General features: G+C 46.8%; 1 protein-coding gene across 1 annotated transcript in view; it reads left to right on the top strand.

Moving 5' to 3' along the window:
* Window positions 1–23873, top strand: part of LOC106572876 (dnaJ homolog subfamily C member 5) — a 49740-nt gene extending 25867 nt beyond the window's left edge. Inside the window, exons 2-5 of the mRNA XM_014147420.2 lie at window positions 13487–13668; window positions 16727–16940; window positions 19335–19506; window positions 23630–23873. Coding sequence (XP_014002895.1) covers window positions 13556–13668; window positions 16727–16940; window positions 19335–19506; window positions 23630–23733 — 603 coding nt within the window. The 5' untranslated portion in view covers window positions 13487–13555 and the 3' untranslated portion in view covers window positions 23734–23873. The remainder of the gene's footprint in view (window positions 1–13486; window positions 13669–16726; window positions 16941–19334; window positions 19507–23629) is intronic.
* Window positions 23874–25720: the final 1847 nt, after the last annotated feature.

The following is a 25720-nucleotide window of genomic DNA, read 5'->3' as shown; positions in this document are numbered from 1 at the left end:
TTCCCTCCTCCTCCTCCTCCTCCAGTCAGATAATACTGACCTAATGTTCCCTCCTCCTCCTCCTCCTCCAGTCAGATAATACTGACCTAATGTTCCCTCCTCCTCCTCCTCCAGTCAGATAATACTGACCTAATGTTCCCTCCTCCTCCTCCTCCTCCAGTCAGATAATACTGACCTAATGTTCCCTCCTCCTCCTCCTCCTCCAGTCAGATAATACTGACCTAATGTTCCCTCCTCCTCCTCCTCCTCCAGTCAGATAATACTGACCTAATGTTCCCTCCTCCTCCTCCTCCTCCAGTCAGATAATACTGACCTAATGTTCCCTCCTCCTCCTCCAGTCAGATAATACTGACCTAATGTTCCCTCCTCCTCCTCCAGTCAGATAATACTGACCTAATGTTCCCTCCTCCTCCTCCAGTCAGATAATACTGACCTAATGTTCCCTCCTCCTCCTCCAGTCAGATAATACTGACCTAATGTTCCCTCCTCCTCCTCCAGTCAGATAATACTGACCTAGTGTTCCCTCCTCCTCCAGTCAGATAATACTGACCTAATGTTCCCTCCTCCTCCTCCAGTCAGATAATACTGACCTAATGTTCCCTCCTCCTCCTCCTCCAGTCAGATAATACTGACCTAATGTTCCCTCCTCCTCCTCCTCCTCCAGTCAGATAATACTGACCTAATGTTCCCTCCTCCTCCTCCTCCAGTCAGATAATACTGACCTAATGTTCCCTCCTCCTCCTCCAGTCAGATAATACTGACCTAATGTTCCCTCCTCCTCCTCCTCCTCCAGTCAGATAATACTGACCTAATGTTCCCTCCTCCTCCTCCTCCTCCTCCAGTCAGATAATACTGACCTAATGTTCCCTCCTCCTCCTCCTCCTCCAGTCAGATAATACTGACCTAATGTTCCCTCCTCCTCCTCCTCCTCCAGTCAGATAATACTGACCTAATGTTCCCTCCTCCTCCTCCTCCTCCAGTCAGATAATACTGACCTAATGTTCCCTCCTCCTCCTCCTCCTCCAGTCAGATAATACTGACCTAATGTTCCCTCCTCCTCCTCCTCCTCCAGTCAGATAATACTGACCTAATGTTCCCTCCTCCTCCTCCTCCTCCAGTCAGATAATACTGACCTAATGTTCCCTCCTCCTCCTCCTCCTCCAGTCAGATAATACTGACCTAATGTTCCCTCCTCCTCCTCCTCCAGTCAGATAATACTGACCTAATGTTCCCTCCTCCTCCTCCTCCTCCAGTCAGATAATACTGACCTAATGTTTCCCTCCTCCTCCTCCTCCTCCAGTCAGATAATACTGACCTAATGTTCCCTCCTCCTCCTCCTCCTCCAGTCAGATAATACTGACCTAATGTTCCCTCCTCCTCCTCCTCCTCCAGTCAGATAATACTGACCTAATGTTCCCTCCTCCTCCTCCAGTCAGATAATACTGACCTAATGTTCCCTCCTCCTCCTCCTCCAGTCAGATAATACTGACCTAATGTTCCCTCCTCCTCCTCCTCCTCCAGTCAGATAATACTGACCTAATGTTCCCTCCTCCTCCTCCTCCTCCAGTCAGATAATACTGACCTAATGTTCCCTCCTCCTCCTCCTCCAGTCAGATAATACTGACCTAATGTTCCTCCTCCTCCTCCTCCAGTCAGATAATACTGACCTAATGTTCCCTCCTCCTCCTCCTCCAGTCAGATAATACTGACCTAATGTTCCCTCCTCCTCCTCCTCCTCCAGTCAGATAATACTGACCTAATGTTCCCTCCTCCTCCTCCTCCTCCAGTCAGATAATACTGACCTAATGTTCCCTCCTCCTCCTCCTCCTCCAGTCAGATAATACTGACCTAATGTTCCCTCCTCCTCCTCCTCCTCCAGTCAGATAATACTGACCTAATGTTCCCTCCTCCTCCTCCTCCTCCAGTCAGATAATACTGACCTAATGTTCCCTCCTCCTCCTCCTCCTCCAGTCAGATAATACTGACCTAATGTTCCCTCCTCCTCCTCCTCCTCCTCCAGTCAGATAATACTGACCTAATGTTCCCTCCTCCTCCTCCTCCAGTCAGATAATACTGACCTAATGTTCCCTCCTCCTCCTCCTCCAGTCAGATAATACTGACCTAATGTTCCCTCCTCCTCCTCCAGTCAGATAATACTGACCTAATGTTCCCTCCTCCTCCTCCTCCAGTCAGATAATACTGACCTAATGTTCCCTCCTCCTCCTCCTCCTCCAGTCAGATAATACTGACCTAATGTTCCTCCTCCTCCTCCTCCAGTCAGATAATACTGACCTAATGTTCCCTCCTCCTCCTCCTCCTCCAGTCAGATAATACTGACCTAATGTTCCCTCCTCCTCCTCCTCCAGTCAGATAATACTGACCTAATGTTCCCTCCTCCTCCTCCTCCAGTCAGATAATACTGACCTAATGTTCCCTCCTCCTCCTCCTCCAGTCAGATAATACTGACCTAATGTTCCCTCCTCCTCCTCCTCCAGTCAGATAATACTGACCTAATGTTCCCTCCTCCTCCTCCAGTCAGATAATACTGACCTAATGTTCCCTCCTCCTCCTCCTCCAGTCAGATAATACTGACCTAATGTTTCCCTCCTCCTCCTCCTCCAGTCAGATAATACTGACCTAATGTTCCCTCCTCCTCCTCCTCCAGTCAGATAATACTGACCTAATGTTCCCTCCTCCTCCTCCTCCTCCAGTCAGATAATACTGACCTAATGTTCCCTCCTCCTCCTCCTCCAGTCAGATAATACTGACCTAATGTTCCCTCCTCCTCCTCCTCCAGTCAGATAATACTGACCTAATGTTCCCTCCTCCTCCTCCTCCTCCAGTCAGATAATACTGACCTAATGTTCCCTCCTCCTCCTCCTCCTCCAGTCAGATAATACTGACCTAATGTTCCCTCCTCCTCCTCCTCCTCCAGTCAGATAATACTGACCTAATGTTCCCTCCTCCTCCTCCTCCTCCAGTCAGATAATACTGACCTAATGTTCCCTCCTCCTCCTCCTCCTCCAGTCAGATAATACTGACCTAATGTTCCCTCCTCCTCCTCCTCCTCCAGTCAGATAATACTGACCTAATGTTCCCTCCTCCTCCTCCTCCAGTCAGATAATACTGACCTAATGTTCCCTCCTCCTCCTCCTCCAGTCAGATAATACTGACCTAATGTTCCCTCCTCCTCCTCCTCCTCCAGTCAGATAATACTGACCTAATGTTCCCTCCTCCTCCTCCTCCTCCAGTCAGATAATACTGACCTAATGTTCCCTCCTCCTCCTCCTCCAGTCAGATAATACTGACCTAATGTTCCCTCCTCCTCCTCCTCCTCCAGTCAGATAATACTGACCTAATGTTCCCTCCTCCTCCTCCAGTCAGATAATACTGACCTAATGTTCCCTCCTCCTCCTCCAGTCAGATAATACTGACCTAATGTTCCCTCCTCCTCCTCCTCCAGTCAGATAATACTGACCTAATGTTCCCTCCTCCTCCTCCTCCAGTCAGATAATACTGACCTAATGTTCCCCTCCTCCTCCTCCTCCAGTCAGATAATACTGACCTAATGTTCCCTCCTCCTCCTCCTCCAGTCAGATAATACTGACCTAATGTTTCCCTCCTCCTCCTCCAGTCAGATAATACTGACCTAATGTTCCCTCCTCCTCCTCCTCCAGTCAGATAATACTGACCTAATGTTCCCCTCCTCCTCCTCCTCCTCCAGTCAGATAATACTGACCTAATGTTCCCTCCTCCTCCTCCTCCAGTCAGATAATACTGACCTAATGTTCCCTCCTCCTCCTCCTCCTCCAGTCAGATAATACTGACCTAATGTTTCCCTCCTCCTCCTCCAGTCAGATAATACTGACCTAATGTTCCCTCCTCCTCCTCCTCCAGTCAGATAATACTGACCTAATGTTCCCTCCTCCTCCTCCTCCCAGTCAGATAATACTGACCTAATGTTCCCTCCTCCTCCTCCTCCAGTCAGATAATACTGACCTAATGTTCCCTCCTCCTCCTCCAGTCAGATAATACTGACCTAATGTTCCCTCCTCCTCCTCCTCCAGTCAGATAATACTGACCTAATGTTCCCTCCTCCTCCTCCTCCTCCAGTCAGATAATACTGACCTAATGTTCCCTCCTCCTCCTCCTCCAGTCAGATAATACTGACCTAATGTTCCCTCCTCCTCCTCCTCCTCCAGTCAGATAATACTGACCTAATGTTCCCTCCTCCTCCTCCTCCAGTCAGATAATACTGACCTAATGTTCTCCCTCCTCCTCCTCCTCCAGTCAGATAATACTGACCTAATGTTCCTCCTCCTCCTCCTCCAGTCAGATAATACTGACCTAATGTTCCCTCCTCCTCCTCCTCCTCCAGTCAGATAATACTGACCTAATGTTCCCTCCTCCTCCTCCTCCAGTCAGATAATACTGACCTAATGTTCCCTCCTCCTCCTCCTCCTCCAGTCAGATAATACTGACCTAATGTTCCCTCCTCCTCCTCCTCCTCCAGTCAGATAATACTGACCTAATGTTCCCTCCTCCTCCTCCTCCTCCAGTCAGATAATACTGACCTAATGTTCCCTCCTCCTCCTCCTCCAGTCAGATAATACTGACCTAATGTTCCCTCCTCCTCCTCCTCCAGTCAGATAATACTGACCTAATGTTCCCTCCTCCTCCTCCTCCTCCAGTCAGATAATACTGACCTAATGTTCCCTCCTCCTCCTCCTCCTCCAGTCAGATAATACTGACCTAATGTTCCCTCCTCCTCCTCCTCCTCCAGTCAGATAATACTGACCTAATGTTCCCTCCTCCTCCTCCTCCTCCAGTCAGATAATACTGACCTAATGTTCCCTCCTCCTCCTCCTCCAGTCAGATAATACTGACCTAATGTTCCCTCCTCCTCCTCCTCCAGTCAGATAATACTGACCTAATGTTCCCTCCTCATCCTCCTCCTCCAGTCAGATAATACTGACCTAATGTTCCCTCCTCCTCCTCCTCCTCCAGTCAGATAATACTGACCTAATGTTCCCCTCCTCCTCCTCCTCCAGTCAGATAATACTGACCTAATGTTCCCTCCTCCTCCTCCAGTCAGATAATACTGACCTAATGTTCCCTCCTCCTCCTCCTCCAGTCAGATAATACTGACCTAATGTTCCCTCCTCCTCCTCCTCCAGTCAGATAATACTGACCTAATGTTCCCTCCTCCTCCTCCTCCTCCAGTCAGATAATACTGACCTAATGTTCCCTCCTCCTCCTCCTCCTCCAGTCAGATAATACTGACCTAATGTTCCCTCCTCCTCCTCCTCCAGTCAGATAATACTGACCTAATGTTCCCTCCTCCTCCTCCTCCTCCAGTCAGATAATACTGACCTAATGTTCCCTCCTCCTCCTCCTCCTCCAGTCAGATAATACTGACCTAATGTTCCCTCCTCCTCCTCCTCCTCCAGTCAGATAATACTGACCTAATGTTCCCTCCTCCTCCTCCTCCTCCAGTCAGATAATACTGACCTAATGTTCCCTCCTCCTCCTCCTCCTCCAGTCAGATAATACTGACCTAATGTTCCCTCCTCCTCCTCCTCCAGTCAGATAATACTGACCTAATGTTCCCTCCTCCTCCTCCTCCAGTCAGATAATACTGACCTAATGTTCCCTCCTCCTCCTCCTCCTCCAGTCAGATAATACTGACCTAATGTTCCCTCCTCCTCCTCCTCCTCCAGTCAGATAATACTGACCTAATGTTCCCTCCTCCTCCTCCTCCAGTCAGATAATACTGACCTAATGTTCCCCTCCTCCTCCTCCAGTCAGATAATACTGACCTAATGTTCCTCCTCCTCCTCCTCCAGTCAGATAATACTGACCTAATGTTCCTCCTCCTCCTCCTCCAGTCAGATAATACTGACCTAATGTTCCCTCCTCCTCCTCCTCCAGTCAGATAATACTGACCTAATGTTCCCTCCTCCTCCTCCTCCAGTCAGATAATACTGACCTAATGTTCCCTCCTCCTCCTCCAGTCAGATAATACTGACCTAATGTTCCCTCCTCCTCCTCCAGTCAGATAATACTGACCTAATGTTCCCTCCTCCTCCTCCTCCAGTCAGATAATACTGACCTAATGTTCCCTCCTCCTCCTCCTCCTCCAGTCAGATAATACTGACCTAATGTTCCCTCCTCCTCCTCCTCCTCCAGTCAGATAATACTGACCTAATGTTCCCTCCTCCCCTCCTCCTCCTCCAGTCAGATAATACTGACCTAATGTTCCCTCCTCCTCCTCCTCCTCCAGTCAGATAATACTGACCTAATGTTCCCTCCTCCTCCTCCTCCTCCAGTCAGATAATACTGACCTAATGTTCCCTCCTCCTCCTCCTCCTCCAGTCAGATAATACTGACCTAATGTTCCCTCCTCCTCCTCCTCCTCCAGTCAGATAATACTGACCTAATGTTCCCTCCTCCTCCTCCTCCTCCAGTCAGATAATACTGACCTAATGTTCTCCTCCTCCTCCTCCTCCAGTCAGATAATACTGACCTAATGTTCCCTCCTCCTCCTCCTCCTCCAGTCAGATAATACTGACCTAATGTTCCCTCCTCCTCCTCCTCCAGTCAGATAATACTGACCTAATGTTTCCTCCTCCTCCTCCTCCAGTCAGATAATACTGACCTAATGTTCCCTCCTCCTCCTCCTCCAGTCAGATAATACTGACCTAATGTTCCCTCCTCCTCCTCCTCCAGTCAGATAATACTGACCTAATGTTCCCTCCTCCTCCTCCTCCAGTCAGATAATACTGACCTAATGTTCCCTCCTCCTCCTCCTCCAGTCAGATAATACTGACCTAATGTTCCCTCCTCCTCCTCCTCCAGTCAGATAATACTGACCTAATGTTCCCTCCTCCTCCTCCTCCTCCAGTCAGATAATACTGACCTAATGTTTCCCTCCTCCTCCTCCTCCAGTCAGATAATACTGACCTAATGTTCCCTCCTCCTCCTCCTCCAGTCAGATAATACTGACCTAATGTTCCCTCCTCCTCCTCCTCCAGTCAGATAATACTGACCTAATGTTCCCTCCTCCTCCTCCTCCAGTCAGATAATACTGACCTAATGTTCCTCCTCCTCCTCCTCCTCCAGTCAGATAATACTGACCTAATGTTCCCTCCTCCTCCTCCTCCTCCAGTCAGATAATACTGACCTAATGTTCCCTCCTCCTCCTCCTCCTCCAGTCAGATAATACTGACCTAATGTTCCCTCCTCCTCCTCCTCCAGTCAGATAATACTGACCTAATGTTCCCTCCTCCTCCTCCTCCTCCAGTCAGATAATACTGACCTAATGTTCCCTCCTCCTCCTCCTCCAGTCAGATAATACTGACCTAATGTTCCCTCCTCCTCCTCCTCCTCCAGTCAGATAATACTGACCTAATGTTCCCTCCTCCTCCTCCTCCTCCAGTCAGATAATACTGACCTAATGTTCCCTCCTCCTCCTCCTCCTCCAGTCAGATAATACTGACCTAATGTTCCCTCCTCCTCCTCCTCCTCCAGTCAGATAATACTGACCTAATGTTCCCTCCTCCTCCTCCTCCTCCAGTCAGATAATACTGACCTAATGTTCCCTCCTCCTCCTCCTCCAGTCAGATAATACTGACCTAATGTTCCCTCCTCCTCCTCCTCCAGTCAGATAATACTGACCTAATGTTCCCCTCCTCCTCCTCCTCCAGTCAGATAATACTGACCTAATGTTCCCTCCTCCTCCTCCTCCTCCAGTCAGATAATACTGACCTAATGTTCCTCCTCCTCCTCCTCCTCCAGTCAGATAATACTGACCTAATGTTCCCTCCTCCTCCTCCAGTCAGATAATACTGACCTAATGTTCCCTCCTCCTCCTCCTCCAGTCAGATAATACTGACCTAATGTTCCCTCCTCCTCCTCCTCCTCCAGTCAGATAATACTGACCTAATGTTCCCTCCTCCTCCTCCTCCTCCAGTCAGATAATACTGACCTAATGTTCCCTCCTCCTCCTCCTCCAGTCAGATAATACTGACCTAATGTTCCCTCCTCCTCCTCCTCCAGTCAGATAATACTGACCTAATGTTCCCTCCTCCTCCTCCTCCTCCAGTCAGATAATACTGACCTAATGTTCCCTCCTCCTCCTCCTCCAGTCAGATAATACTGACCTAATGTTCCCTCCTCCTCCTCCTCCAGTCAGATAATACTGACCTAATGTTCCCTCCTCCTCCTCCTCCAGTCAGATAATACTGACCTAATGTTCCCTCCTCCTCCTCCTCCTCCAGTCAGATAATACTGACCTAATGTTCCCTCCTCCTCCTCCTCCAGTCAGATAATACTGACCTAATGTTCCCTCCTCCTCCTCCTCCTCCAGTCAGATAATACTGACCTAATGTTCCCCCTCCTCCTCCTCCAGTCAGATAATACTGACCTAATGTTCCTCCTCCTCCTCCTCCAGTCAGATAATACTGACCTAATGTTCCCTCCTCCTCCTCCTCCAGTCAGATAATACTGACCTAATGTTCCCTCCTCCTCCTCCTCCAGTCAGATAATACTGACCTAATGTTCCTCCTCCTCCTCCTCCTCCAGTCAGATAATACTGACCTAATGTTTCCCTCCTCCTCCTCCTCCAGTCAGATAATACTGACCTAATGTTCCCTCCTCCTCCTCCTCCAGTCAGATAATACTGACCTAATGTTCCCTCCTCCTCCTCCTCCTCCAGTCAGATAATACTGACCTAATGTTCCCTCCTCCTCCTCCTCCTCCAGTCAGATAATACTGACCTAATGTTCCCTCCTCCTCCTCCTCCAGTCAGATAATACTGACCTAATGTTTCCCTCCTCCTCCTCCAGTCAGATAATACTGACCTAATGTTCCCTCCTCCTCCTCCTCCTCCAGTCAGATAATACTGACCTAATGTTCCCTCCTCCTCCTCCTCCTCCAGTCAGATAATACTGACCTAATGTTCCCTCCTCCTCCTCCTCCTCCAGTCAGATAATACTGACCTAATGTTCCCCTCCTCCTCCTCCTCCAGTCAGATAATACTGACCTAATGTTCCCTCCTCCTCCTCCTCCTCCAGTCAGATAATACTGACCTAATGTTCCCTCCTCCTCCTCCTCCTCCAGTCAGATAATACTGACCTAATGTTCCCCTCCTCCTCCTCCTCCAGTCAGATAATACTGACCTAATGTTCCCTCCTCCTCCTCCTCCTCCAGTCAGATAATACTGACCTAATGTTCCCCTCCTCCTCCTCCTCCAGTCAGATAATACTGACCTAATGTTCCTCCTCCTCCTCCTCCAGTCAGATAATACTGACCTAATGTTCCTCCTCCTCCTCCTCCAGTCAGATAATACTGACCTAATGTTCCCTCCTCCTCCTCCTCCTCCAGTCAGATAATACTGACCTAATGTTCCCTCCTCCTCCTCCTCCTCCAGTCAGATAATACTGACCTAATGTTCCCTCCTCCTCCTCCTCCTCCAGTCAGATAATACTGACCTAATGTTCCCTCCTCCTCCTCCTCCTCCAGTCAGATAATACTGACCTAATGTTCCCTCCTCCTCCTCCTCCAGTCAGATAATACTGACCTAATGTTCCCCTCCTCCTCCTCCTCCAGTCAGATAATACTGACCTAATGTTCCCTCCTCCTCCTCCTCCTCCAGTCAGATAATACTGACCTAATGTTCCCTCCTCCTCCTCCTCCTCCAGTCAGATAATACTGACCTAATGTTCCCTCCTCCTCCTCCTCCTCCAGTCAGATAATACTGACCTAATGTTCCCCCTCCTCCTCCTCCAGTCAGATAATACTGACCTAATGTTCCCTCCTCCTCCTCCTCCAGTCAGATAATACTGACCTAATGTTCTCCTCCTCCTCCTCCTCCAGTCAGATAATACTGACCTAATGTTTCCCTCCTCCTCCTCCTCCAGTCAGATAATACTGACCTAATGTTCCCTCCTCCTCCTCCTCCTCCAGTCAGATAATACTGACCTAATGTTCCTCCTCCTCCTCCTCCTCCAGTCAGATAATACTGACCTAATGTTCCTCCTCCTCCTCCTCCAGTCAGATAATACTGACCTAATGTTCCCCCTCCTCCTCCTCCAGTCAGATAATACTGACCTAATGTTCCCTCCTCCTCCTCCTCCAGTCAGATAATACTGACCTAATGTTCCCTCCTCCTCCTCCTCCTCCAGTCAGATAATACTGACCTAATGTTCCCTCCTCCTCCTCCTCCTCCAGTCAGATAATACTGACCTAATGTTCCCTCCTCCTCCTCCAGTAGTGCCTAAGTCCCTCCTCCTCCAGTCAGATAATACTGACCTAATGTTCCCTCCTCCTCCTCCTCCTCCTCCAGTCAGATAATACTGACCTAATGTTCCCTCCTCCTCCTCCTCCAGTCAGATAATACTGACCTAATGTTCCCTCCTCCTCCTCCTCCTCCAGTCAGATAATACTGACCTAATGTTCTCCTCCTCCTCCTCCTCCTCCAGTCAGATAATACTGACCTAATGTTCCCTCCTCCTCCTCCTCCAGTCAGATAATACTGACCTAATGTTCCTCCTCCTCCTCCTCCTCCTCCTCCAGTCAGATAATACTGACCTAATGTTCCCTCCTCCTCCTCCAGTCAGATAATACTGACCTAATGTTCCCTCCTCCTCCTCCTCCAGTCAGATAATACTGACCTAATGTTCCCTCCTCCTCCTCCTCCAGTCAGATAATACTGACCTAATGTTCCCTCCTCCTCCAGTCAGATAATACTGACCTAATGTTCCCTCCTCCTCCAGTCAGATAATACTGACCTAATGTTCCCTCCTCCTCCAGTCAGATAATACTGACCTAATGTTCCCTCCACCTCCAGTCAGATAATACTGACCTAATGTTCCCTCCTCCTCCAGTCAGATAATACTGACCTAATGTTCCCTCCTCCTCCTCCTCCTCCTCCAGTCAGATAATACTGACCTAATGTTCCCTCCTCCTCCAGTCAGATAATACTGACCTAATGTTCCCTCCTCCTCCAGTCAGATAATACTGACCTAATGTTCCCTCCTCCTCCAGTCAGATAATACTGACCTAATGTTCCCTCCTCCTCCAGTCAGATAATACTGACCTAAGGAGCCAGCCTTCTGCCCGGGTTTCACGTGAGGTTGTGTGTGCCGCACTTTAACCCTTCCCTTCCCCCTAATACTATGGGCCCCACCCACTGGCCTTTAGTCACTGATCTAGGACCAGTTACCCACCCCATAGCCTAACCTGAACCACTATGGATGATTATTAAAAACTGAGCCCAGATCAGTCGTGGTCTAGGTCTCCACACCTGGTTAATCCCACAGGTCTGTCAACGGAAATGAGCAGATTATCCTTAACCAGCGGTATGTCCTGCTGCGTGGGTGCCTTACTGCCTGCCTTACTGCCTGCCTTACTGCCTGCCTTACTGCCTGCCTTACTGCCTGCCTTACTGCAGACAAGGTGAGGCCGTGAATAGGCTGAATATAACCCAGAGGGAGAGGGTCATGGAGTCTGGACTGACACTAATATAACCCAGAGGGAGAGGGTCATGGAGTCTGGACTGACACTAATATAACCCAGAGGGAGAGGGTCATGGAGTCTGGACTGACACTAATATAACCCAGAGGGAGAGGGTCATGGAGTCTGGACTGACACTAATATAACCCAGAGGGAGAGGGTCATGGAGTCTGGACTGACACTAGAATAACCCAGAGGGAGAGGGTCATGGAGTCTGGACTGACACTAATATAACCCAGAGGGAGAGGGTCATGGAGTCTGGACTGACACTAATATAACCCAGAGGGAGAGGGTCATGGAGTCTGGACTGACCTAGAATAACCCAGAGGGAGAGGGTCATGGAGTCTGGACTGACACTAATATAACCCAGAGGGAGAGGGTCATGGAGTCTGGACTGACACTAATATAACCCAGAGGGAGAGGGTCATGGAGTCTGGACTGACACTAATATAACCCAGAGGGAGAGGGTCATGGAGTCTGGACTGACACTAATATAACCCAGAGGGAGAGGGTCATGGAGTCTGGACTGACCTAGAATAACCCAGAGGGAGAGGGTCATGGAGTCTGGACTGACACTAATATAACCCAGAGGGAGAGGGTCATGGAGTCTGGACTGACACTAATATAACCCAGAGGGAGAGGGTCATGGAGTCTGGACTGACACTAATATAACCCAGAGGGAGAGGGTCATGGAGTCTGGACTGATACTAATATAACCCAGAGGGAGAGGGTCATGGAGTCTGGACTGACACTAATATAACCCAGAGGGAGAGGGTCATGGAGTCTGGACTGACACTAATATAACCCAGAGGGAGAGGGTCATGGAGTCTGGACTGACACTAATATAACCCAGAGGGAGAGGGTCATGGAGTCTGGACTGATACTAATATAACCCAGAGGGAGAGGGTCATGGAGTCTGGACTGACACTAATATAACCCAGAGGGAGAGTGTCATGGAGTCTGGACTGACACTAATATAACCCAGAGGGAGAGTAAACACTCTTTGTCTATTGGCTAATAGGCTGCATGACTTTGAAGATCTGACTAAAGAGAAGTAGGGTAGTGTGTCCCCTCCCAGCCCACAGTTTTAGATGGATTTGACCCGTTTCTGGAGAGACTTGACACACTCTCACACAAACACTCTCTCTCACACACACACACCACCAGCTCATAGTCCATTTTCGAAAGCCATAACTTATGCTCTGCTCCATCATTTCTCTCTCTCTCTCTCCCTCACCACTCTATCCCTCTCCCCACACCCCATAATGACATCACAATACCTCATAATGACATCACAATACCCCATAATGACATCACAATACCCCATAATGACATCACAATACCCCATAATGAGAAATCGAAAAGTTGTAGAATTTTTTTTGCAAATCTATTAAAGAATAAAGTATTCATACCCTTTGCTATGAGACTCGAAATTGATCTCAGGTGCATCCTGTTTCCATTGATCGTCCTTGAGATGTTTCTACAACTTGATTGAAGTCCACCTGTGGTAAATTCAATTGATTGGACATGATTTGGAAAGGCACACACCTTTCTATATAAGGTCCCACAGTTGACAGTGCATGTCAGAGCAAGGGTTAAAAAAATGTCTGCAGCATTGAAGGTCCCCAAGAACACAGTGGTCTCCATTCTTAAATGGAATAAGTTTAGAACCACCAAGACACTTCCTAGAGCTGGCCGCCCGGCTAACTCCCCAAATACAGGTGTGCTAAGCTTGTAGCGTCATACCCAAGAAGACTCGAGGCTGTAATCGCTGCCAAAGGTGCTTCAACAAAGTACTGAGTAAAGAGTGTGAATACTTATGTAAATGTGATATTTCAGTTTTTTTATTATTTTAATTAATTAGCAAACCTCTCTTCCTTCTATCCCCCTCTCTCTCTCTCCCTTCTCTTCCCCCCCCTCTCTCTCATCTCTATTTTCTCCCCCCTCTCCCTTCTCTCTCCTCCTCTCTTAGACTGGTGAGGCTGTGAGCGAACAAGGGAGTGTGTGTGTGTGAGAGATACTGACAGAGGGAGTGGTCGTCATGGCAGCCGAGGCGCAGAGACAACGTTCTCTGTCTACATCAGGAGACTCGCTCTACCTGGTCCTGGGGATCGACAAGAACGCTTCACCAGAGGACATCAAGAAGTCCTACAGGTAACACTATACACTACACCTTAACTCTACCTGGTCCTGGGGGTCGACGAGAACGCCTCACCAGAGGACATCAAGAAGTCCTACAGGTAACACTATACACTATACACTACACCTTAACTCTACCTGGTCCTGGAGGTCGACGAGAACGCCTCACCAGAGGACATCAAGAAGTCCTACAGGTAACACTATACACTACACCTTAACTCTACCTGGTCCTGGAGGTCGACGAGAACGCCTCACCAGAGGACATCAAGAAGTCCTACAGGTAACACTATACACTACACCTTAACTCTACCTGGTCCTGGGGGTCGACGAGAACGCCTCACCAGAGGACATCAAGAAGTCCTACAGGTAACACTATACACTACACCTTAACTCTACCTGGTCCTGGGGTCGACGAGAACGCCTCACCAGAGGACATCAAGAAGTCCTACAGGGCAGATTTACTACATATTTATTAGTTTTTTATTTTACCCCTTTTTCTCCCCAATTTCGTTGTATCCAGAATAGTTTACCGTTGTTGTACCACAATTATAGAATATTCTATTTGTTTATAGCTAATGCATAATAGGCCTATAAAAAGCACTTATGATAGCTTGGTTCTCGTAACTAAACGTTTTTTTTTTTTGTTAGTCTTGTCTCATCGCTGCAACTCCCGTACAGACTTGGGAGAGGCGAAGGTCGAGAGCCGTGCGTCCTCCGAAACACGACCCAACCAAGCCGCACCGCTTCTTGACACAATGCCTGCTTAACCTGGAAGCCAGCCGCACCAATGTGTCGGAGGAAACAGCGTGCACCTGGCGACCGTGTCAGCGTGCACTGCTCCTGGCCCGCCACAGGAGTCACTAGTGCGCGATGGGACAAGGGCATCCTTGCCGGCCAAACCCTCCCCTAACCCGGACGATGCTGGGTCAATTGTGCGCCGCCCCATGGGTCTCCTGGTCGTGGTCGGCTACGACAGAGCCTGGACTCGAACCCAGAATCTCTAGTGGCACAGATGGCACTGCGATGCAGTGACTTAGACCACTGCACCACAGTGTACTACATACGGTGCATTTGGAAAGTATTCAGACCCCTTGACTTTTTCCACGTTTTGTTATGTTACAGCCTTATTCTAAAATTGATTAAATAAATGTTTTTCCTCCGTAATCTACACACAATACCCCATAATGACAAAGCTAAAACAGGTTTTTAGAAGTGTTTGCACATTTATTAGAAATAAAAAACAGAAATACCTTATTTACATAAGTATTCAGACTCTTTGCTATGAGACTCAAAATTGAGCTCCGGTCCATCCTGTTTCCATTGATCGTCATTGAGATGTTTCTACAACTTGATTGGAGTCCACCTGTGGTAAATTAAATTGATTGGACATAATTTGGGAAGGCACACACCTGTCTATATAAGGTCACACAGTTGACAGTGCATGTCAGAGCAATAACCAATCCATGAGGTGAAATGAATTTTTCGTAGAACTCAGAGACAGGATTGTGTTGAGGCACAGATCTGGGGAAGGGTACCAAAAAATGTCTGTAGCATTGAAGGTCCCCAAAAACACAGTGGCCTCCATCATTCTTAAATGGAAGAAGTTTGGAACCACCAAGACTTTTCCTAGAGTTGGCCGCCTGGCCAAACTGAGCAATCGGGGAGAAGGGCCTTGGTCATGGAGGTGACCAAGAACCTGCTGGTCGCTCTGACAAAGCTCTAGAGTTCCTCTGTGGAGCTGGAAAGTACAGAGAGATCCTTGATGAAAACCTGCTCCAGAGCGCTCAGAACCTCAGACTGGGGCGAAGGTTTACCTTCCAACAGGACAACAACCTTAAGCACACAGCCAAGACAACGCAGGAGTGGCTTTGGGACAAGTTTCTGAATGTCCTTGAGTGGCCCAGCCAGAGCCCAGACTTGAACCCGATAGATCATCTCTGGAGAGACCTGAAAATAGCTGTGCAGCGACGCTCCCCATCCAACCTGACAGAGCTTGAGAGGATCTGCAGAGAAGAATGAGAGAAACTTCCCAAATACAGGTGTGCCAAGCTTGTAGCGTCATACCCAAGAAGACTTGAGGCTGTAATTGCTGCCAAAGGTGCTTAAACAAAGTAGAGTCTGAATACCTATGTAAATGTGATATTTCAGTGTTTATAAATTAGAAAAAATGTATGGGGTTTGTGTAGAATGATGAGGGGAAAAACATTTTTTTTAATCCGTTTTAGAATAAGGCTGTAACGTAACAAAATGTGGAAAAGGTCACTGTATTACTGTGTAGTACATATTAGTGTACTACATAGTACAGTAGAATACGCCTATCTCCTCTATCCAGGTGAAAGCCAGCCTAATAATGAGCTCCTTCCACCATGTTGTCCTCAACTTCACATTTCTCCATCAGTAGAAGTAATGAGGAGGAAGCCAGGGCAGATTTTGAAGTAATTGATATAGAGCCTCTCTCTTCCTCATGGGTGTCATCTCAGCTGTATTGGAGGAGCCAGTTGTAGACACTAAATCACACTCCTGAATCCCACCAGGCAGAACCTCAACGGTGGCAGTCATAAAGTAATTGTCTGACTAATGTAGCAGACTACTGGGTTTGTGGTCTAGAAGCTAATTTGATGTAGCTAATGCGACCATGAGGAGGGAGTGACTTCCTGTTAATCACTGTTCACTATGAGAGACAGTCCACTAGACTTCCTGTTGTCACAGTCCACTAGACTTCCTGTTGTCACAGTCCACTAGACTTCCTGTTGTCACAGTCCACTAGACTTCCTGTTGTCACAGTCCACTAGACTTCCTGTTGTCACAGTCCACTAGACTTCCTGTTGTCAATGTCCACTAGACTTCCTGTTGTCACTGTCCACTAGACTTCCTGTTGTCACTGTCCACTAGACTTCCTGTTGTCACTGTCCACTAGAGGGCAACAGAGATGTGGTGCATGAGGGCTGAACATTGAAATAGAAGTGATTGGTTTACGTTTGACTTTGGCTGAAACACGCTAAATTCAATTCGTTTCATCATTCTGTCATTGTCTCTCTCATAACCACACCCTCTCTGTTCTCCGTCCAATCAGGAAACTGGCTCTGAAGTTCCACCCAGACAAGAACCCAGACAACCCCGAGGCCGCTGATAAGTTTAAGGAAATCAACAACGCCCACGCCATCCTGAACGACTGCACCAAGAGGAACATCTACGACAAGTACGGATCCCTGGGACTGTACGTGGCCGAGCAGTTTGGAGAGGAGAACGTCAACACCTACTTTGTCCTCTCCTCCTGGTGGGCCAAGGTAAGACAACGTGTCTGTGTCGTGTGTGTGTGTGTGTGTGTGTGTGTGTGTGTGTGTGTGTGTGTGTGTGTGTGTGTGTGTGTGTGTGTGCCTCTGTCAAGAAGATGGAATCATTGAGGGAGTCGTCCGGGCTAGTTAGACCCTCAGCTTAGACAGCCAAATGATACCCCAGTAAATGTAGTGATGGACGTGGGGGTTATGATTAGTCCCCTGGTAAATGTAGTGATGGACGTGGGGGTTATGATTAGTCCCTGGTAAATGTAGTGATGGACATGGAGTTATGATTAGTCCCTGGTAAATGTAGTGATGGTAAATGTAGTGATGGACGTGGGGTTATGATTAGTCCCTGGTAAAGTGTGATGGTAAATGTAGTGATGGACGTGGGGTTATGATTAGTCCCTGGTAAATGTAGTGATGGACGTGGGGGTTATGATTAGTCCCCGGTAAATGTAGTGATGGACGTGGGAGTTATGATTAGTCCCCGGTAAATGTAGTGATGGACGTGGGGTTATGATTAGTCCCTGGTAAATGTAGTGATGGACGTGGGGGTTATGATTAGTCCCTGGTAAATGTAGTGATGGACATGGAGTTATGATTAGTCCCTGGTAAATGTAGTGATGGACGTGGGGGTTATGATTAGTCCCTGGTAAATGTAGTGATGGACATGGGGTTATGATTAGTCCCTGGTAAATGTAGTGATGGACGTGGGGGTTATGATTAGTCCCCGGTAAATGTAGTGATGGACGTGGGGGTTATGATTAGTCCCCGGTAAATGTAGTGATGGACGTGGGGGTTATGATTAGTCCCTGGTAAATGTAGTGATGGACGTGGGGGTTATGATTAGTCCCTGGTAAATGTAGTGATGGACGTGGGGGTTATGATTAGTCCCTGGTAAATGTAGTGATGGTAAATGTAGTGATGGACGTGGGGTTATGATTAGTCCCTGGTAAATGTAGTGATGGTAAATGTAGTGATGGACGTGGGGTTATGATTAGTCCCCGGTAAATGTTGTGATGGACGTGGGGGTTATGATTAGTCCCCGGTAAATGTAGTGATGGACGTGGGGGTTATGATTAGTCCCCGGTAAATGTAGTGATGGACGTGGGGGTTATGATTAGTCCCCGGTAAATGTAGTGATGGACATGGGGGTTATGATTAGTCCCTGGTAAATGTAGTGATGGACGTGGGGGTTATGATTAGTCCCTGGTAAATGTAGTGATGGACGTGGGGGTTATGATTAGTCCCTGGTAAATGTAGTGATGGACATGGGGGTTATGATTAGTCCCTGGTAAATGTAGTGATGGACGTGGGGGTTATGATTAGTCCCTGGTAAATGTAGTGATGGACGTGGGGGTTATGATTAGTCCCTGGTAAATGTAGTGATGGACGTGGGGGTTATGATTAGTCCCTGGTAAATGTAGTGATGGACGTGGGGGTTATGATTAGTCCCTGGTAAATGTAGTGATGGACGTGGGGTTATGATTAGTCCCCTGGTAAATGTAGTGATGGACGTGGGGTTATGATTAGTCCCTGGTAAATGTAGTGATGGACGTGGGGGTTATGATTAGTCCCCGGTAAATGTAGTGATGGACGTGGGGTTATGATTAGTCCCTGGTAAATGTAGTGATGGACGTGGGGGTTATGATTAGTCCCTGGTAAATGTAGTGATGGACGTGGGGTTATGATTAGTCCCCTGGTAAATGTAGTGATGGACGTGGGGGTTATGATTAGTCCCTGGTAAATGTAGTGATGGACGTGGGGGTTATGATTAGTCCCTGGTAAATGTAGTGATGGACGTGGGGTTATGATTAGTCCCCTGGTAAATGTAGTGATGGACGTGGGGGTTATGATTAGTCCCTGGTAAATGTAGTGATGGACGTGGGGGTTATGATTAGTCCCTGGTAAATGTAGTGATGGACGTGGGGTTATGATTAGTCCCCTGGTAAATGTAGTGATGGACGTGGGGTTATGATTAGTCCCTGGTAAATGTAGTGATGGACGTGGGGGTTATGATTAGTCCCCTGGTAAATGTAGTGATGGACGTGGGGGTTATGATTAGTCCCCGGTAAATGTAGTGATGGACGTGGGGGTTATGATTAGTCCCCGGTAAATGTTGTGATGGACGTGGGGGTTATGATTAGTCCCCTGGTAAATGTAGTGATGGACGTGGGGGTTATGATTAGTCCCTGGTAAATGTAGTGATGGACGTGGGGTTATGATTGGTCCCTGGTAAATGTAGTGATGGACGTGGGGTTATGATTAGTCCCCTGGTAAATGTAGTGATGGACGTGGACTTATGATTAGTAAATTCCACCCCTCAAGATCAATAAAACAAGTCATGAGTTTGTGTGCGTCACCTCCTTCTCTCTCCCTGACGGTCCCCTCTCTTTACAGGGCCTGTTCATCTTCTGTGGCCTGGCGACTGGCTGCTACTTCTGCTGCTGTCTGTGCTGCTGCTGTAACTGCTGCTGTGGGAAGTGTAAACCGCAGCCGCCTGTGGACCAGGAACCAGAGTTCTACATCTCCCCTGAAGACCTGGAGGCACAGATGCAGTCTGACGAGAGAGGTGAGGAGTTTAATCAATCAATCAATCAATAGAACTAGAGGTAAGAGAGATGAAGAGTTTAATCAATCAATCTGTTTTAAGTAGAGTGGATTTCCACTTGGTTAAATGAAGGGAAGACCGATAGAGAGGATTTGATCCCAGGTAGAGAACTGGTCAGTCCTCTGGTCATTATAACAGTTTAACTGGTCAGTCCTCTGGTCATTATAACAGTTTAACTGGTCAGTCCTCTGGTCTTTATAACAGTTTAACTGGTCAGTCCTCTGGTCTTTATAACAGTTTAACTGGTCAGTCCTCTGGTCATTATAACAGTTTAACTGGTCAGTCCTCTGGTCATTATAACAGTTTAACTGGTCAGTCCTCTGGTCTTTATAACAGTTTAACTGGTCAGTCCTCTGGTCTTTATAACAGTTTAACTGGTCAGTCCTCTGGTCTTTATAACAGTTTAACTGGTCAGTCCTCTGGTCTTTATAACAGTTTAACTGGTCAGTCCTCTGGTCTTTATAACAGTTTAACTGGTCAGTCCTCTGGTCTTTATAACAGTTTAACTGGTCAGTCCTCTGGTCTTTATAACAGTTTAACTGGTCAGTCCTCTGGTCTTTATAACAGTTTAACTGGTCAGTCCTCTGGTCATTATAACAGTTTAACTGGTCAGTCCTCTGGTCTTTATAACAGTTTAACTGGTCAGTCCTCTGGTCTTTATAACAGTTTAACTGGTCAGTCCTCTGGTCTTTATAACAGTTTAACTGGTCAGTCCTCTGGTCTTTATAACAGTTTAACTGGTCAGTCCTCTGGTCATTATAACAGTTTAACTGGTCAGTCCTCTGGTCTTTATAACAGTTTAACTGGTCAGTCCTCTGGTCATTATAACAGTTTAACTGGTCAGTCCTCTGGTCTTTATAACAGTTTAACTGGTCAGTCCTCTGGTCTTTATAACAGTTTAACTGGTCAGTCCTCTGGTCTTTATAACAGTTTAACTGGTCAGTCCTCTGGTCTTTATAACAGTTTAACTGGTCAGTCCTCTGGTCTTTATAACAGTTTAACTGGTCAGTCCTCTGGTCTTTATAACAGTTTAACTGGTCAGTCCTCTGGTCTTTATAACAGTTTAACTGGTCAGTCCTCTGGTCATTATAACAGTTTAACTGGTCAGTCCTCTGGTCATTATAACAGTTTAACTGGTCAGTCCTCTGGTCTTTATAACAGTTTAACTGGTCAGTCCTCTGGTCTTTATAACAGTTTAACTGGTCAGTCCTCTGGTCTTTATAACAGTTTAACTGGTCAGTCCTCTGGTCTTTATAACAGTTTAACTGGTCAGTCCTCTGGTCTTTATAACAGTTTAACTGGTCAGTCCTCTGGTCTTTATAACAGTTTAACTGGTCAGTCCTCTGGTCTTTATAACAGTTTAACTGGTCAGTCCTCTGGTCTTTATAACAGTTTAACTGGTCAGTCCTCTGGTCTTTATAACAGTTTAACTGGTCAGTCCTCTGGTCATTATAACAGTTTAACTGGTCAGTCCTCTGGTCTTTATAACAGTTTAACTGGTCAGTCCTCTGGTCTTTATAACAGTTTAACTGGTCAGTCCTCTGTGTCTGGTCTTTATAACAGTTTAACTGGTCAGTCCTCTGGTCTTTATAACAGTTTAACTGGTCAGTCCTCTGGTCATTATAACAGTTTAACTGGTCAGTCCTCTGGTCATTATAACAGTTTAACTGGTCAGTCCAACCTGTGTATGTGCCAACAGAAATTGTATTTTAATTCCATAATTTTTCATTTGTATTAGATGATTGCATTTGAATTTGTAATACAGAAATGGATTTATTGACTTAATAAATGTAATTTGTACTTCAATATTTGAGACCGAATTTAGTAAATATTGCAATGTTTTAAAATTCGTTTTAATTGAATATTCAAATTCAATATTTATATATTCAATTTCAATATGGTAGATTGTGATTATCATAGAGGGGAACAGGAAGCACATCCATGTTCCAGAGAGGCTTTGCTTTCAGGAATGGGGGTTATAACAGTTTATAGCCAAAACAGTTCAGATGCTAGAGCCAAATTCATAGGAAGAAAATTAATTCAACATGCCAAATTGGCTTCAGAGCCCGCCAGAAGCTTCTGTTTACCACAGTGAGCTTTTAATTGTATCAAATCAAAGTTTATTTGTCACTTGCGCCGAATACAACAGGTGTAGATCTTACAGTGAAATGCTGAATACAACAGGTGTAGTAGACCTTACAGTGAAATGCTGAATACAACAGGTGTAGTAGACCTCACAGTGAAATGCTGAATACAACAGGTGTAGTAGACCTTACAGTGAAATGCTGAATACAACAGGTGTAGTAGACCTCACAGTGAAATGCTGAATACAACAGGTGTAGACCTTACAGTGAAATGCTGAATACAACAGGTGTAGTAGACCTCACAGTGAAATGCTGAATACAACAGGTGTAGTAGACCTTACAGTGAAATGCTGAATACAACAGGTGTAGTAGACCTTACAGTGAAATGCTGAATACAACAGGTGTAGTAGACCTTACAGTGAAATGCTGAATACAACAGGTGTAGTAGACCTCACAGTGAAATGCTGAATACAACAGGTGTAGTAGACCTCACAGTGAAATGCTGAATACAACAGGTGTAGTAGACCTTACAGTGAAATGCTGAATACAACAGGTGTAGTAGACCTCACAGTGAAATGCTGAATACAACAGGTGTAGGTAGACCTTACAGTGAAATGCTGAATACAACAGGTGAAGATCTTACAGTAAAATGCTGAATACAACAGGTGTAGTAGACCTTACAGTGAAATGCTGAATACAACAGGTGTAGTAGACCTCACAGTGAAATGCTGAATACAACAGGTGTAGTAGACCTTACAGTGAAATGCTGAATACAACAGGTGTAGTAGACCTCACAGTGAAATGCTGAATACAACAGGTGTAGTAGACCTCACAGTGAAATGCTGAATACAACAGGTGTAGTAGACCTTACAGTGAAATGCTGAATACAACAGGTGTAGTAGACCTCACAGTGAAATGCTGAATACAACAGGTGTAGTAGACCTTACAGTGAAATGCTGAATACAACAGGTGTAGTAGACCTCACAGTGAAATGCTGAATACAACAGGTGTAGGTAGACCTTACAGTGAAATGCTGAATACAACAGGTGTAGTAGACCTCACAGTGAAATGCTGAATACAACAGGTGTAGTAGACCTTACAGTGAAATGCTGAATACAACAGGTGTAGTAGACCTCACAGTGAAATGCTGAATACAACAGGTGTAGTAGACCTCACAGTGAAATGCTGAATACAACAGGTGTAGTAGACCTTACAGTGAAATGCTGAATACAACAGGTGTAGTAGACCTCACAGTGAAATGCTGAATACAACAGGTGTAGTAGACCTTACAGTGAAATGCTGAATACAACAGGTGTAGTAGACCTCACAGTGAAATGCTGAATACAACAGGTGTAGTAGACCTTACAGTGAAATGCTGAATACAACAGGTGTAGTAGACCTCACAGTGAAATGCTTACGAATTGTATCTGTTCTCCTCTACTTTTCCTGGCTGGCAAAGTACCAGGATTTTGTTTCTGGTTTATAATCTGAATTTAGAGAACTGAATTTAAAAAAATGGAATCTGAATTTCATCTGAGAAGTTGAATATATGAAACTATGATTAACTTGAAATTGTAGTTTGTAAACTCGATACACAGAATAAAAGCAACATCTACCGTATTGAAACTAAATATATCAAGTTCCACTTGAATATTCAATTACATTGAAATTAAATTTAACTGAATGCAATGTACACTCAATTCCGTTTCAAACCATGAAATACAAGTTCAATTTATGAATTCAATGATTTAAATTTGTGCATCACAAATAAAATAAAAAATCTTAAATTCAAGTTCAATATCCTAATACAAATTCCAAAATTATGCAATTCAAATACAATTTCGTCTGGCACTGAAATCGCTCCGTATGGGTTGGTCATTAGAACAGTTCAACTCTGGTCAGTCCAACATGGGCCTGTGGGTTGGTCATGTGGTTGAAGCTGCCACCAATCACAGTTATTTAGATTTGTAACATCTGTGTGTGTGTTGTCCCCCCCCCAGACGTTGGTGGTGACCCCATCATGATGCAGCCGTCCGGAACAGAGACCACCAGGCTGACGTCAGACAACCACTCCTCCTACCGGACCGACACCGGATACAACTAAACCCCCTGTACCCCTACCCTCTACACCGGATACAACTAAACCCCCTGTACCCCTACCCTCTACACCGGATACAGCTAAACCCCCTGTACCCCTACCCTCTACACCGGATACAACTAAACCCCCTGTACCCCTACCCTCTACACCAGATACAACTAAACCCCCTGTACCCCTACCCTCTGTACCCCTACCCTCTACACCGGATACAACTAAACCCCCTGTACCCCTACCCTCTGTACCCCTACCCTCTACACCGGATACAACTAAACCCCCTGTACCCCTACCCTCTACACCAGATACAACTAAACCCCCTGTACCCCTACCCTCTACACCGGATACAACTAAACCCCCTGTACCCCTACCCTCTACACCGGATACAACTAAACCCCCTGTACCCCTACCCTCTACACCGGATACAACTAAACCCCCTGTACCCCTACCCTCTACACCAGATACAACTAAACCCCCTGTACCCCTACCCTCTACACCGGATACAGCTAAACCCCCTGTACCCCTACCCTCGACACCGGATACAACTAAACCCCCTGTACCCCTACCCTCTGTACCCCTACCCTCTACACCGGATACAACTAAACCCCCTGTACCCCTACCCTCTACACCAGATACAACTAAACCCCCTGTACCCCTACCCTCTACACCGGATACAACTAAACCCCCTGTACCCCTACCCTCTGTACCCCTACCCTCTACACCGGATACAGCTAAACCCCCTGTACCCCTACCCTCTACACCAGATACAACTAAACCCCCTGTACCCCTACCCTCTGTACCCCTACCCTCTACACCAGATACAACTAAACCCCCTGTACCCCTACCCTCTACACCGGATACAGCTAAACCCCCCCTGTACCCCTACCCTCTACACCGGATACAACTAAACCCCCTGTACCCCTACCCTCGACACCGGATACAACTAAACCCCCTGTACCCCTACCCTCGACACCGGATACAACTAAACCCTCTGTACCCCTACCCTCGACATCGGATACAGCTAAACCCCCTGTACCCCTACCCTCTGTACCCCTACCCTCTACACCAGATACAACTAAACCCCCTGTACCCCTACCCTCTACACCGGATACAACTAAACCCCCTGTACCCCTACCCTCTACACCGGATACAACTAAACCCCCTGTACCCCTACCCTCTGTACCCCTACCCTCTACACCAGATACAACTAAACCCCCTGTACCCCTACCCTCTGTACCCCTACCCTCTACACCGGATACAACTAAACCCCCTGTACCCCTACCCTCTACACCGGATACAACTAAACCCCCTGTATCCCTACCCTCGACACCGGATACAACTAAACCCCCTGTACCCCTACCCTCTACACCGGATACAACTAAACCCCCTGTACCCCTACCCTCTACACCGGATACAACTAAACCCCCTGTACCCCTACCCTCTACACTGGATACAACTAAACCCCCTGTACCCCTACCCTCTACACCCCTACCCTCTACACCCCTACCCTCTACACCGCTACCCTCTACACCCCATGCCCTACACCACTATCCTGCCTCTGAGAAAGAGAGTAGAGGACACATGGCAAGAGAGAGAGGAAGATGGCAAGGAAGATGAGGAAGTCAAAGGAAGTAGCATATCTTTGGTAGTGTGTACGCAGCTCGCCTTGCTCCATCTAACAGATTTAGAGATTTTTTTTTTCACAAAAAAAATGTAAAGTAATGTAACGCGTTACTTTCCACACAAAGTAATATATAAGTAAGGGATTTTTTTATATATTTTTTATTTATTTAACTAGGCAATTCAGTTAAGATCAAAAGAGGACTGGCCACCCCTCATAGCCTGGTTCCTCTCTAGGTTTCTTCCTAGGTTTTGGCCTTTCTAGGGAGTTTTTCCCTGCATTGCTTGCTGTTTGGGGTTTTAGGCTGGGTTTCTGTACAGCACTTTGAGATATCAGCTGATGTACGAAGGGCTATATAAATACATTTGATTTGATTAT

The sequence above is a fragment of the Salmo salar genome, chromosome ssa15, assembly GCF_905237065.1.
Source record: "Salmo salar chromosome ssa15, Ssal_v3.1, whole genome shotgun sequence".
Lineage (NCBI taxonomy): Eukaryota > Metazoa > Chordata > Actinopteri > Salmoniformes > Salmonidae > Salmo > Salmo salar.
Note: the sequence above shows the minus strand (reverse complement) of the source record. Positions and strands in the feature narration are given on the sequence as shown.